General features: G+C 35.8%; 1 protein-coding gene across 2 annotated transcripts in view; it reads right to left on the reverse strand.

The window, feature by feature from the left end:
• PUS7 (pseudouridine synthase 7) overlaps positions 1-16,003 on the reverse strand; it is a 45,722-nt gene that overhangs the window by 28,211 nt on the left and 1,508 nt on the right. For both annotated transcript variants that reach the window (XM_079150024.1, XM_079150023.1), the window contains exons 2-5: positions 11,815-12,247; positions 10,549-10,633; positions 10,323-10,424; positions 6,076-6,220 (exon numbers count right to left, since the gene is read on the reverse strand). In XM_079150024.1, the coding sequence (XP_079006150.1) occupies positions 6,076-6,220; positions 10,323-10,424; positions 10,549-10,633; positions 11,815-12,247 (765 nt within the window). The remainder of the gene's footprint in view (positions 1-6,075; positions 6,221-10,322; positions 10,425-10,548; positions 10,634-11,814; positions 12,248-16,003) is intronic.

Genomic DNA, 16,003 nt, shown 5'->3' on the forward strand with positions numbered 1-16,003 from the left:
AACTGAACATTTCAATTATATTATAATACAGAAATATATATTTAAACAATATAAGATTTAGATTTAAGCTGCTTAGAGAGCATTTTGAATACTTGTTACTTTGGGAAAAACACAAGCCACAGCTGCACTTTGTGGACACTGTACAATATTCATAAGACTTAAGTAATTAGAGCTACAGTTATTTGAAAAGACAAATCTAGTTCATTAAACTTCTGTAATTCCAAGAAAGAAAAACCGTGAAATAACATTCTGTATAACCAGAAAGAATCCTTAAAAAAAAAAAAAAAAAAAGTCCTTGTTCCCCAATATTTTCACATGAAACTCATGAATCCTTTCTCTTCAGAGGCTTATGATATTCCTCATACTGAAGCTAACTGCGTATCGGGCTTTATCAAAGCAAAAATGTTGCTTGATAACCAGTTAGTGATCCCAGCTACAGTAAAAAGAACCATAAACCAATGTAAAGAATTAATAAACCATCTCAGAAAACTGCCATGGTATGTATGCCTAGAAAATCAATTTTCCTCCTTGATAAATGAGTTTTTTCTGTCCTGTACAGAAAAGTATTACAAGTATCTCTTTAGAGCTTTTGATGGGAATTAGTCAATTTCCTCAGAAACTTTTGAGTGGGAATATCATTTTTGGTTTTCCTTCCATTTCACTATCAGTTAAGCAAAGTGACAGCACTTGCAACAAAATTGTTGGCATTTCATTTAATCTACATGAAACACCAATTGCTCTTACCTGCTGCAGTTCTGACCTCTGTCCAAATGCACAGCATAAAGAGCACAAGAGAGCAATGTTTAATTTATAATAATATTAAAGTGCTTTAGAGGTGAACATGCAAATGACCGCATGGTAAGTTTATACTGAGAACTTCTATAGCAACTGGTAGTTATGTGGTGGGTCAACAGCCATTCAGACATTAACAATGGGATGTGATGGAGGCAAACATTGAACAATAGAAAACTCACCTACTACAGCCTCCCTGTCTGAATCTTTTCACAATGGGCTATGATGGCTATGATGGTTCTTCCTCAAATCTGCACTGTCTGTACCCGTAGAAATTAGCAAAAAGTTTGACTGGGTATCAAATGCTTCCCCATTTAGAGCTTTGTTTTCTTAAATATGGGAAGATAGTCCCAAAATGCAATAGTTAATTATTGCTTTGCTTTGTGCTTTTCTATGTTTTTTTAATAAGCTGCAGTATACTATAAAGATTTTTTTAAATTTGAAAATATTTAGTACAGAAAATTCTCTCTAAATTCTTCAATTTAAGATTAAAAGAAATTTAAGAGATGATTTGGGAGATTTATCTATTGAGTGAAGTGTTCTATTTTGGGGCGGGGGAGACTGAGGATTGAACCTAGGGATGCTTTACCACTGAGCCACATCACCAACCCTTTTTAGTATTTTATTTAGAGACAAGGTCTTGCCAAGTTATTTAGGGTCACGCTAAGTTGCTGAGGCTGGCTTTGAACTCACAATCCTCCTGCCTCAGCCTCCCAAGATGCTGGGATACAGGTGTGTGCCACCACACCCCCAGCAGAGTGAAGTGTTCTAATCTTGTTTTTATCATTATTTGAAGAAGTCATGTACATAAGAGGCATTTTTTTTTTTTTTTTTTTTTTTGTGGTGCTGGGAATTGAACCCATGGCCTTGTGCTTGCAAGGTAAGCACTTTACCCACTGAGCTATCTCCCCAGCCCCATAAGAGGCATTTTTGAGATACTTTGGGAAAAATTAAATATGCACTGGGTATAATAAGTAAGATATTAAGAAATTATTTTGATTTTCCTGGATATGATGATAATTTGGGTTTTAGTCCTTACTAATAAATACACACTGAAGTATTTATGAGTGAAATGACATGTTATGTAGAATATGCTTTAAAATGCTCCAATAAGAAAAAACAAGGAGAGATGAAACAAAAACAAGAGAATATTGATGACCTTTTTAAATTTTATTTTTACTTATTTACTTATTTATTTATTGGTACATTATAATATACACAATATGGATTTTATTAGAATGTTGATAATCTTGAAGATGGTTGATGAGAACATATAGGTTCCATTCACTACACTTCCTCTATATGTGTGCATGTTTGAGAATGCACATATAATAAAAAATTTTAAAAACAAGTGTGAGAAAAGTTGATAAAGTGTAGCTACATTTTTCCTGCAATACTAGCCCTTCAGTAAATTCACAATTAAGAAATGGTAAGAAATAAATCACATCTATAAGACTGTAAAACTAAATGCTATTATCCCTTAACAGAAACCATGACAACCAAGTATGAGTATGAGTTTTGGCTCAGAAGCGTGCATCCTCTACTAGTGAATCAAAGTACTGAGCATGCATAAAATTATCTCCTCTGACAATAAGAAATGTGAATATTCTTTTTCAAAGTGCACTCAATATACAAAATAGTAAAACACTTGCATTGATTAACTAGGAATATTTTGAATAACAGAAATTGACGAGTTTCAACTTATTGCGGGCAATTTGTTTGACTTTATTAAACACCAATCCCTAAGAATGCTAAGGAGCATATACTTAGCTTTGTAATTTAAACAAATTTAAGGTAGCTTTCAATCATTTTTTAATGCAAAGAAATCTTATGCTGGATAATATATATCTTATTTCCAGAAGGAGGCTTCCACCTTCTGAAGGTCTGACATGGCAGCCCCAGACTAGTAGAAATAGAAACAAACAAACAAACAAACAAACAAAAAAAAAAAAAAAGGGAAGCTATGTTAAGGAAGATTCATGTATTAAGCACAGAAGTCCCCATGAATAAGGAAGAAAAAAATGTAGCTTTGATGACAGGATGGGGTAGCATGCGGAACGTTCTTTCCTTCTTATTCAAGCCCATTCTCACCACTGCAACCCTGAACACCAACCTTGCAGCTTCTTCAGGGAACCTACTCTATCCATTATCCTACTCTATCCATTATCCTATTATTCTCTTCCCTGAGTTTTTGCCCTCCCTTTTCAGAGTCTATTCCCTTCAGTACTTAAATATACTTGGAACTGTTCCATCTAAAATCTCTAATCACCTCTTCTTAAGCACGTTCTCTTCCTTTTCTTTCTCTTTATAGTTTGTTTGAAAAGCCAGTCTGTATAGACTAGATTGTATATACTGCCTTCCATCTCAACCTACAATGTAAACTGGTTTCCAACTTCATCCATCATTCCATTAAACTGCTTTGGCAAAAAGACACCAGTAATTTCCATATTACTAGATGTGTTTCACAATTTCTACTCTACTAGATCTATATGCGGCATTTCCCACTGCTAACCGTGCTCATTATTGGTATTCCCTATTCCTGTGGATTTTGTAATACCATTCTTTCTCAGAGAGCTTCTTCGTACCTTCCAGGCTCTTCCTCCTAAGTCTGTGGATGGCTAGGTCCAAGGATCAATATTTCCTGGGCACCATTCATTTCAGAAAGTACAAAAAACCCTATATATTTATCAAAGCAGAATTTCTTTTTTAATCTTAAACCTTTAAAAACAAGTTCTTAGAAGCATTTGCAATGTATGCTGTCTCAAAATGTAAACTAATTTAACTATTTATGTAATGTTATAATAGTTATATAGTATTTTCAGAAAAATACCATGCTTTGGTAGGTAAAGCAGTGTGTCCTATCAGACTGGCTTAACACACACAAAAATGCCTGAATTTAAATAATTCATTATTTTTGGTATTTGGGAACCAAGATTTAGAAGCTACCACATCTGTTTTAGGAAGTGCTATTCTAGTTGAGAGAAGTTTAGTTTAAGAATATTGCAAATCTGATAATGTATAACCTATCAATAATAATATGTATCAGGGCTTGGTGGTAAATGAGTTTTAGAACATAATAAATGCAAAGTTCTGCAATGAAGTTTTAAAAGCTAATACATTACAATGCTAGGCAAGAAAGTTTAGGAGGATGAGCTGTCATTGGTACTGGGTTTTATTCGCAGGGCCATGAACAACAGTCTCTGGATACCAGGTCTCCCTCCCTTCTGAGTGGTATTTACCTTAGGCTATTCTATCAGCTTGTGGCTGGGAAAGCTGGACCTGAAAAATGTGAATGCAGCCTCCCAAGTGGCTATCTAGACCAGGGAACAACCTTTATGAGGAGGTGGGAGATCAGTGCTCAGAAGGTAGAAACTTAGTCCATCTGCTTCTTTTTTTATTTTGAGACAGGTTGACCTTGAACTAGAGAGCCTCCTGCCACAGCCTCCCAAGTAGCTGGAATTACAGATATGTGCCACCACACTGGACTCATGCTTTTTTTTAAGGTGAGAAATTCATATTTTACTAAGAATGTACATATAAAGGAAGATGGAGAAGAGTGATTAATGTCCTAGAGTTCAGCATTTCAGTTGGAAAATCTTAAGCAAATTTTGTATTAAAAAAATGAAAGGTGTTTTTGGTAGAAGCACAGAAAATTCTGATTTAGATAGAACCTGAGATGTAACACAAGTTACTTAAAGGAATAGAGAGAGAGAAACTGCAATGGCCACCTTGGCCTGCAAACTCCCGCCTCCCCTCACCAAAATCTATCATCCCTTAAGAAATGAAGATCATTTCTAAGAAGCAGTCAGTCAAAAATATGCTTTGCATTTTCTAATCTGCTTCCTCATGACCACACTGAACAGAAAAAGACCTGTGTTCCCTCTCAGCTCACAGAAGTAGTGTGCCTACCTAAGGTCCATTTCCCTAACAGCCTCCTAAACTATTTTCCTTGAGAGGTAAGACTAAATGTCCTAGGGCACTGTTGTATGTAGTAAGTCACCTTCTCTCCTCTATGTCCAAAAGAGTTATTAGCTATATATCATCTTTGGGAGAACTGAAAGATTAAAAAAAAAAAAAAAAAATCACTGAAGCTATTTCCTATGGAGCTACTAAGGTACTACTAAGCAACCCTGGCTACTAAGGTACTATTTTATACCAGACATTAAAGAAACATAAATTAAACAAGCCATTAGTGTGCAGATAAGAAAGTAATAAACAATTCTTGCCCCGAGCACATCTAGAACATATCATCTTACTATTTTTAATATCAACTGAGAAGTGGCCTCTGAACATTACCTCTTCCCTAACTCCTCAAGGTTTCTCATTTCTGTTGATGATTTTCTTAGGCTTAGTTAACCTTATTTCTGCTGCCTTTTTCCCTTATAGCCTTTCATTTCACTAGAACCATGGTTATGCACCATTAAGGCTTCATATATTCATAGTAATATTTTAAGTTAAACTAAGAGATCCCTAACAGATTGAATGACTTTTTTTTTTTTTAATAGTCTTGGGAGTTTTGTTATAATAAATGTATCTTGAAATAACTGATCACTAATAGGGAACTTCACTGGTAGGGGGCAAGGGTGAGGAAATAACTTTTTTGCTATTGTAATTTTCATTAAAATTTATTTGCTGAGTTGTTAGGAAAAAAGAAGAACCATTACCTAATTTTTCTTAAGGTTTTATGCAAACAAAAATTTCATGGCTGTAGGAGATAAATTAGAATATGAATATCAAAGTGATTCACTGACAATAGACCCATTTCAAATAAACACACAATGAAAGATAGGCTCAGGTGAAGTGTCATCTTTTCAAATATTCCATGCTTTTTATGTGTGAGTGAAGATAAACTTTGTTGGAAAGTGGAAGCACAAAATATGCCTTAGGATTGGTGATGCGCATTTCTGTTCATCTGAAATCTTTTTTTCCTCTATTAGGAATACTGAATGAGCAATAACCCTTCCATTTACTTCTTGAAATTGCTCTTCAGCCCACTCTGCTCTTTGGGGAACATACCCAATTCCTAACAATCTCTTGGACATCACTATAATTTCTACCAACTTTTACTAATGCAGAAGACTAAATGCACTCTACCAGAGAGGTTGCAGGCTACTCTGGCATTTGAAGTAACAATATTCACCTCTCTGAAGGTGTGACATGATCAATATCCTTCTCTGAACAACCGTAAAACAGCCCTTGGACACAAACAGACAAGGTAAACAAGAAGCAGGGTCTACATCTCATGTTACCTGGCAGGAGAAAGTGAGTCACTCACACACTTACTTGCCAAAGCCTTTTTTCCAGCTGCGTGGTAGGCTACAATGTATTTCCTCCCTTCTCTATCCTCTGTTTTTGTCTCTAATCCTGGATACAGAGATTTAATAGCTTGATGGATGATAGTTCTTTTCTCTTTGGTGTCCTCAATAACCTATTAAAAACACAGAGTGATACAACTACTTTAACAACATTAAATAGGGAAATCATACAGTGAATTAGTTAAAAACATGGCTCATTAACTATGCAAAATAAGAAAAGTGCCTAAGCACAATTTCAGAAATATTTTAGAGCTTCATAATATGGCAAATCTTAAGGGCCTGCTGATCACGCATGTCCATCTGCCACGCACTGTACTAAGCTCTCTACATTCACTGTCTTCTTTAATCCCCATAATCTCCCTATCACACCACCATTACATTGATTTAGAAATGAGGAAAACAAGACTGAGAGAAGTTGTAGAATGTGTCCAAAGCTAAACAGTTGGGAGGGCAGAGAGCTGATATGAAATTAGGCTGCTAGATTCTGAAGCCACTGACTAGATGCTTCCCCTAAGTGTCTTTGCTAGACAAAGACTTTAGGGCACACAGGTAAAACTGTAGGCATGTTGGGCCTTTGACATGCCAGAAACTCAATCCCTTGGACAGTCCAGTCTACAACTTCCTCATGTTGAATGTTATTCTATAGTAAATTATTTTATACTGAGGTTCTAGTACATTGGTTCACAATAAAGAAAATTCTATAAAAAGAAAAAGAAACTTATTGGTTACACGACTTTTTCAGCTTTGAGGGTATCTCACACTAAGAAATACATTTACTTCTACTTAATAGACAAATGGGTATATAGGGCATATTAAAAAAAAAGATTTCACAAAAAAAGGCTGACATCATATTTAACACAGAGGTATTTTCTATTTTATTTATTTCCTTTAAAAAATGCTGATTTTGAGACATACTAACTTGATTTCACAACCTGCTAATCATCTGTAACCTGTAAGATGAAAAAGACAGACTACAACTGCTACTGGCTGAACTTGACAACGCTTTACAAAATACAAAACATAAAAGAAACTTTGATTAGGCTTAGTAGTGTATGCCTGTAATCTCAGCTACTTGGAAGTTGAGGTAGGAAGATGGTGAATTTAAGACCAGCCTGAGCAACTTAGCATGATAAAAATAAAAGATAAAAAGTCTCAAAATGAAAAAAGTGCTGGGAATGTGGCTTTGTAGAATAGTTGCCTAGCCTGCATGAAGCCCTAGGTTCAATCTCTAATACTACAAACAACAAAAATCCTGCATTCAAATTATAGACCAATAACTTCTTCATTGATATGAAGTAAGTCTAGATTTGAAACTGATAACAGTGAGTTAGAATCAGAGTTTGTGTGTGTGAATATATATTTAGACTTCAAAAATTCAGTATTTCCTCATTTTACAGATGAGAAAACTAGCCCATAATTTATGCCCTTTAAAAGTCAAAACTTAGCAGACTGCAAAAACATAGTTTTTCAAATGAGAATTAATTTTGTCACAGGTGCAGAAAAATGAGTATTATGGAGTTGATATACCACTGTATTATAAAAACAAGGAAAATGTGGAATATTCTCCTGGATTGCTCTTAAAACCTACTCCTAGGGCTGGGGATACAACTCAATAGTAGAGTGCTTAATTAGCAAATGTGAGGTCCTTGATTTCCCAAAACACAAAAACTAACAACCTGTTCCTAGGAATTCTACTTAGCATTGCTGAGGATGTTATCTATGGGTAAATTTAGTAATTGGAGATCTTTAAAGTTGTACTATCACATGCTCTTGGGAATTTTGGTGGGGAGGGACAGGAAGAGTGAGGGCTGGACTCTTACTATGAATTGTGAGAAGCTGCAGTAAACTCTTATTAATTGGAAGTGATGGGAGGGGGAATTTCAAACACCACAAATCCAGCAGGTCAATAAAGTATGGTACAGAGGTTGAGGGTGCAGCTCAGTGGTAGAGCACTTGCTAGTATGCTCAAGGACCTGGGTTCAATTCCTAGCATTTAAAGAAAAAAAAAAAAAAAAAAAAAAAAGTGGTACAAAATGAAACAAACATGAAATTCTAAAAATCTTGTGCTATAAGATTTTTTTGTTTATGTTTTTGTTTTTGTTTTAGATAAGATATTGAGACTATAACCTGAACATTTCCATACTAATTGCTTCTTCTTTCACATATAGGTTCTAACAATCTACAAAATGCTTATATGAATTTTCAATAAGGAAAATTCAAGAAACTCAGAAAACATGAGATAAAACTAATCCATTTAATCTGATATGTCAATCAACTGATGTTTTCTTCCTTCCTTAAACTATTGTAACACATTTACTTTGCTATAGAGACCACCTTCAGTTGGTTACTTAGCACTCCAAATGTATCTGCCTTGAGCTGGGCATGGTACACATGCCTGTAATCCCAGCAATTTAGGAAGCTGAGGCAGGAAGATCACAAGTTTGAGGCCAGCCTGTGCAACCTAGACACTCTCTTAGAATAAACAAAAAAGGCAGCTGGGCTCTTTGCGGCAGCGCAAGTCATGGCTGGACAAGCATTTAGAAAGTTTCTACCACTCTTTGACAGAATATTGGTTGAAAGGGAGTGTGGCTGAAACTGTAAACAAAGGAGGAATTATGCTTCCACAAAAATCTCATGGAAAAGTATTAGAAGCAGTAGTAATTACGGCTACCGTAGTAGCTGTGGGATCAGGCTCTAAAGCAGAGTGGAGAGATTCAGCTAGTTAGCGTGAAAGCTGGAGATCAAATTCTTCTCCCAGAGTATGGAGGCACCAAAGTAGTTCTAGATGACAAGGATTATTTCTTATTCAGAGATGGTGACATTCTTGGAAAGCATGTAGAACGAAACAAATCACTTTTGGAACGGCACCATATGAAGCTGCCCATTCCACTGAAGTTCTGATATCTTTGTTATGTGAGTTATTTCCATGTCTCTTTTATAATGAACTGATGATTATCTAATAATATCCGCTGCCTCTAAAATTTAGTTTTCCTGTATTTGTGTAAACATTTCCAAAGGAAATATGTGAATGAAGGACTAAAAAGGGGTGGGGGTAGCCAGGCATGCCTATAATCCCAGTGGCTCAGTAGGCTGAGGCAAGAGGATTGAGAGTTCAAAGCCAGCCTCAGCGAAAGTGAGGCACTAAGCAACTCAGTGAGACCCTGTCTCTAAATAAAATACAAAATAGGGCTGGGTATGTGGCTCTATGGTAGAGTGTCTGAGTTCAATCCCCAGGTATCCACCTTGCCCCCTCTAATAAAAAAAAAAAAAAAGAAACAAAAAGGGCTAGGGATGTAGCTCAGTGGTAAGTGCCCCTAGGTTCAATCCCCACTACCAAAAAGAGAAAAAAGAAAGAAAGAAATGTGGATTGCTTGAGATGACACTAAAATCTGAAGAGTTAACGGGGAAAAAAGGAAAGTAAAGTATCGCTGTAATTTTAAATATACTGATTACATATTGAAATAATATTTTGAATGTAATAGGGTAAATTAAATATACCATTACAATTAACTTCACTTTTTCTTACTTAAAAAAAAAAAAAAAAAAGGTAGCCAGAAAATTAAAAATTAAAAATATGGGGACTGCGGTTATAGCTCAGTGGTAGAGCATATGTGAGGTCCTGGCCTTGATCCCCAGTTCTACAAAACAACAACAGAACAAAGAAACAAAAAAACTAGCCTCATGATTCTACTGGATAACACTAACCTAAGAGAATAAAATTTCCATAAGAAAAAAGCTTTAAAAATGGCATTTACTATTCTATCTAGTAGTTGAACTCTTTTTCTCTAATAGCAGAAGTGGACCCTGGTTGAAGAAAGTGTGTCCTTGTCTCCTTCACCCAGTTACTCCCTCTCCCTGAGACCCTTTGGAGATCAAGAAGCTGCTGAAACTAAAGCCACCACAGGGGTGGGTGAGAAGTCCAAATGCAGCAATATAACTGTCATTTTCTGATTCTAAGTGATAGATTTCTTTGTTGATTTGTGGTCAAAATTTTTTTTTAACAGAAAGATAACTTTTTCTTTTGTTATAGTTTATAGCATAATCTAATCTTGATAAAGCATTTATTGGTATAAATGCCCTTTTTCATCAAACAGGGCAAGGTCACCCTTTTGTTAAACATTGCATTTTTTAAAATTGATGCTTATTAATATCTGCTGCAAATATTGAAGTAACCAAAACCTTTATAACTTTTCAAAGTGTTTTTGTACTACTTACCTCAATGGCAACACTGGCTTCCTTATTTTTAAAAAGCTGGAGCTCTTCCAGTTGCTGCTTTTCCTCAGATGTCAAAACTGTAAATACATCTTCTGGAGGATCCTTTAAAAGGATCACAGAACTCACAATGAATCATAACAGAATTCAAAGATACTAATGCTCTATATAAGTATGATCTCTAGGAAATTTTATTTTAGTATAGAAGTTGCTAGAGAGCTACAGATACCTCCTCATCCACTGGAATAGACAAGTCATCCAAATGGCTGATCTGACCATCTTTTCCTATTTCATGAACAACAAAGTCGGAATATCTAATAAAATAAAACACAAATATTCAAAGAATTAACATTTCATTTCTTATAATTTTAGAATAAATTTTATCAACAGTAAGTCTTATTGTATAATAGGGATTTTTAAAAAAACACAAAACTTCAGTGTAGTTATATGAAATTTTGGATTTTTTTTGTTTTTTGTTTTTGTAGTACTGGGAATTTGAACTTAGGGGGGCTTTGCCTCTGGGCTACAGTCCTAGTCTTTTTAAATTTTATTTGCCCAGGCTGGCCTCAAACTTGTGATCCTTCTGCCTCAGCATTGAGTTGCTGAGAAAGTGAATGTCAAATCACATCTTAGCTTGGGTTTTATACCAGAAGCTTCTAGAATATTCTTCTAGAACAGAATACTGAGGAATGTATAAACAAAAGTTTATTAACATTATTACTGTTAACCTGTGATTTTACAGACAGATCATACTTAATGGAACCATAAAATACGATAAATGGTTAATTAAATCAGAAGTCAGAAAGTCTACTGGTAAACCATCGAACCACCGTGAAACTTATCTCTTATGTTAAATATCTTACATCTATAACTTACAATCCTCTCAACAACTCTGTCATGATCTGTTTTTTGGAGGACACTGAGGCTAGAGGAGTTAAGTATCTATTAAATGGTGAAGGAGATTCACACCCAGACCCATCTGGTTCCAAAGACTGCCTTCTTGCTACTGCAGATGTGGTATATTCAGGAGAAACGGTTTTAAGATTATAAAATGAATTCAAGGGAAAACACAAAATCTTTTAAAACAATTTAACAAAATGAATAGCACCTATCCACTGATTAACAACGCATATCACTGGGAAATTCTTTTTCTTTACTCCAATAATTCTGGGAAGGATCTTCCTTTGACAAGAACACACCAAGATTTCTATTTAAAATAGAAAATTCAAGACTATTTCCTCATTTAGGAAGCTCTCCTCCATTCTATTCTTTTTTTGAGTATAAATATAAACAATCCTTAGGGTCAGAAAGCTAAATGGAAGACCATATTACTCATTTTTTTCTTTTTCTTTTTTTTTTTTTTGGGTGCTGGGGATCGAACCCAGGGCCTTGTGTTACAAGGCAAGCACTCACTAACTGAGCTATCTCCCCAGCCCCCACTCATTTTTTTCTAAAGAAATAAACTAAAATAACTATATACATAAACTGAACATACCTTTCTTTTAAGATTCCTGAGAATCCTTGATGAGAACTTACAAACTTGGTGATGCCTACATCTAGTTCAGTAAGTCCGTGCTTCATCATGTCTGCAAAACTCTCTGCTTCCTCCTCCTCCTCCCCCTCCTCTGAAAGGCCATCTTCCTCCGCTTCTTCCTCTTCTTCCAACTGATCATCAGAAGTCATTTTGCCTCTCTCAGCACTTGCAGGTTCTGGTGGCCCAGGTTCATTTTCTCTATTGGGTAGGCAGTCATTCTGCAGCTCCCCTTGTCTTTGGGTCAGACAGAATTCGGAGACCTTCTGTTTTTTTGTCTCTTCAGCTGGGGCCACACTGTCATCATCTTCGATAGCAAGGCACCCACGTTTCAGAGACATGCCAGTCATTTCTGTCATTTCCATCTTTAAGACTCCAAGAAAACATTTAAGAGAACCTTTCAGGAAGGAGAAAAGAGTAGTTATTACCCTATAAAGTTAATTTCAGCACACAGGCAGTCAACTTTGTTTACAAGGTCTAAAAACTCATTTATTAAAATAATTCTTCCTGATATTGGCATATATTTTTAGAGAAACAGAAAACAGGCACATTGCTTCTGTGCAGAATTTGACTATGTGCATCAAAAACCTTACATGTATTTTGATCCAGAAAAAAAAAATATTGTTTTTGGTTGTACTGGGAATTGAATACAGGGCCTCACACATGCCAGGAATGCACTCTATCACTGTGCTATAGTTCCACCCTTTTAATTTTTTTACTTTGAGATAGGGTCTTTATAAGTTGCCCAAGCTAGTCCTGCCTCCTGCCTCAGTCTCCCAAGTAGAAATGATCAGGTATATACCACAATGCCAGAAGTAAAACAGTTCTTTGAAAGATTTATCTTTTTTAAAAAATATTTTTTTTAGTTGTTGATGGACCTTTATTTTTGTTTATTTATTTATTTGTATTTGGTGCTGAGAATTGAACCCAGTGCTTCACACATACTAGGAAAGCGCTCTACCATTGAGTTACAACCCCAGCCCTGAAGGATTTATCTTAAAATAATTAAAAAAGTACTTAACGTTTTAGCCATACAGATACTCATTTCAGTGCTTTTTTTTTTTTTTTTTTTGGTACTGGGAATTGAACTCACTTGGGTGGGCACTTGACCACCGAGTCACATCCCCAGCCCTATTTGTATTTTATTTAGAGCCTGTCTCAGTTGCTTAGAGCCTCACTTTTGCTGAGGCTGGCTTTGAACTTGAGATGCTCTTGCCTCAGTACTTTTATATTAACAAAAAATTAAGAAGAGTGAAGCCTGGGTACATAAACTGAACAATAAGTTGACAACTGACTAGAAATGGGAAGGTGATTATTTCTGGGGCAGGGTCTAGGTGGATGGGGAGAGTACTGTGAAACTTGCTGTTTTCACTGAATACCACTGTACTATTTAATTTCAATTGTGTCAAACATGTATTATCCTTTCAAAAACTGATAAAATACAATAGTATATTAAAAACAGTATAAAAGTGCATTTATTGGCCAGGTGTGGTGGTGCACACCTGTAACCCCAGCAACTTGAGAGGGTGAAGCAGGAGAATCGTGAGTTCAAAGCCAGTCTCACCCTTGAGACACTGAGGAACTCAGTGAGACCCTGACTCTAAATAAAATACAAAATAGGGCTGAGGATGTGACTCAGTGGTTGAATACTCCTGAGTTCAATTCCCAGTGCCAAAAAAAAAAAGAAAAAAGAAAATGAAATTCATTTATTGATGAAAGCATATTCACGTCATACCACCATTAAAAATAAAAGAAATGGGGTACTGTTGCACATTGGATAAGAGTTTTAGTTTTACAAGATGAAAAGAATTCTGGATATCGATTAGAAAAACAGTGTGAATATACATAACACTATTAAACTGTACATTTAAGAATGGTAAAGGTGCTGGGCTTGGTGGCTCATGACTGTAATTCTACTAACTAGGGAGGCTAAGGTAGGAGGATTGTAAATTTCAGGCCAGCCTTGGCAACCTGGTTTCAAAATTTAAAAAAAGGGCTGGGGATGTAGCTCAGAGGTAGAGCACCCAGGGTACCTAAAAAATAATTACAAAAAGAATATAGTATCAATGATTACAAATCATTTAATATCTGTTTTGCTAAGTTTGTTTATGGGCCTAGAAACTGAGAACATATTTTCTAGAACAGTTGCACAAACTTCTGGATTAGAAGAACTCAAATTAACCTCATTTTCATAAGCAGAAACTATTACGAATGAAAAAAAAAATGAAATGGAATAAAATTTTTAAATTAGGGGGTGAGTCAGGGAGGTAGGAGAGGTGATCTTAGTGAACATGCAAGAGACCCAAAAGAATTCAACCAGAAAGACTGAACCCTGGCTCTCCCAAGGTAAGAGGCCTAAGGAAATCAGTTCCATTCAGGAAACTCCAAAGATACATATTCAAGTATTCAACCTGGTAGATGTAAAGTGACTGATTTAAAAAAAGGTGGGGTGGGGGGGATTTTATAATATTCCTCCCTTGGTATTAGATCCTGGGTTCATGACAAGCTCTCTACCACTGAGCTACAACCCGGGTCCTTTTTATTTTTTATTTTGAGACAAATTCTTAGCCAGTTGCCCAGGCTGGTCTCAAAGTCCAATCCGGTCTCTCATTCCCACAAGTAGCAGAAATTACAGGGGTATGCCACCATGCCTGGTGTAATATCTTAAAACTGTCAATAAAATCTCTACAGACCAGAAGACCAATTGTATAACCAGGAAGATGCTGATCTACTGATAGTTTTCAAGAATTTACAGTTTTACACATTTCTTTGGAGGTAATACTAAAATGTTTCTCTCTGCACCATAAATGAGCCAAATGAGAATATAAATATTGCAATTTTGTGTGCACACCTGTAATCCCAGCAGCATGGGGGGCTGAAGTTAAAGATCACAAGTTCGAGGCCAGCCTCAGCAACTAGGCAAGGTCCTAAGCAATTTAGTGAGATCCTGTCTTAAAAAAAAAAAAAAAAAAAAAAAAAAAAGGCTTGTGATGTAGTTAAGTGCCTCTGGGTTCAAACTCAGGTAGATGACCCCACCCCCAAAAAAAGAATATAAGTATTATAATTTTACCAGTATTTTAAAATATTTCATTCAAATATTAGATTCACCAAATCTCCAATGTCCTCTACATCCATAACAAAGATAAAGTTCAGCATTTTCCAATATTTAAAACAACACTGACAACGATCCCTTAATGTTATTTCTTCCAAAGTGAATATCTGAAAAAGAGCTATTCTAGCCTTGATCCTATTTCAAAATCCTTATAACTTCCACTTTTTAAATGCACCTATCCTCTATCCCCTGCAAATTAGCTTTCTAGATTTCACAATAAGGAATACTTTCTTTAAGGCACCGCATATACTATATCCTAATATGCAAAATTGTTCAGTCTATCAAAAGTGTTTATTCTACTGATAATTTATTGAGTACATTCTATGTGTAGGATGTAAAATGGTAGGCACTCAAGAAAAATGGAATAATTTCCTGCCCTCAGGAGCTTTTATTCTATTTGAGGACATTAAATTACAAAATAAAAATTAATCTCAGAATAAACAGGCCACAAATAAAAAAAAAAAGGAGAGCAAGGGGACTGAGATTAAGAGCGGTGGTCTTTGGTGAAGTCTAAGGGGGTGAACTCTGGGAAAAGGACTTGAAAGAAGAAATAGACATGAAAGATTTTTGACAGGCAGTTGGTTCATTATATGCTAAGGACCCGAGGCAGGAGTAAATTTAGGTAAAGGTTAGACAAGCTGGATTGTTAGTTCTTCCTCCTTGGGGGCAAAAGCTGAGTTTCATTAATACCTGTATAGCCCCAGCCTTTAAAAAAAAGACATGCTGGGGCCTGGCTGGTTGCAGGGATCTGTAATATCAGACACTTGGGAGGCTGAGGCAGGAGGATAGCATGTTTAAAGCCAGCCTGGGCAACTTAGGGAGATCCTATCTCAAAATAAAATTTTAAAACAGGAGTAGGCATGTAGCTCAGTACAAGCAGGAGGCTCTGGGGTTCAATCCCCAGAACTGGAAAAGTATGTTAAAAAAGACTTGTTAAAATTAATTCAGACAGTTGACTATTTTCTAATGACTGAACATGAATGCCTACCCATTCCTTTTCTTTCTTTTTTTTGGTCATTTCAAAAGACTTTCTTTAATATA

This window comes from Sciurus vulgaris, assembly GCF_902686455.1.
Source record: "Sciurus vulgaris genome assembly, chromosome: 8".
NCBI classification, from domain to species: Eukaryota; Metazoa; Chordata; class Mammalia; order Rodentia; family Sciuridae; genus Sciurus; species Sciurus vulgaris.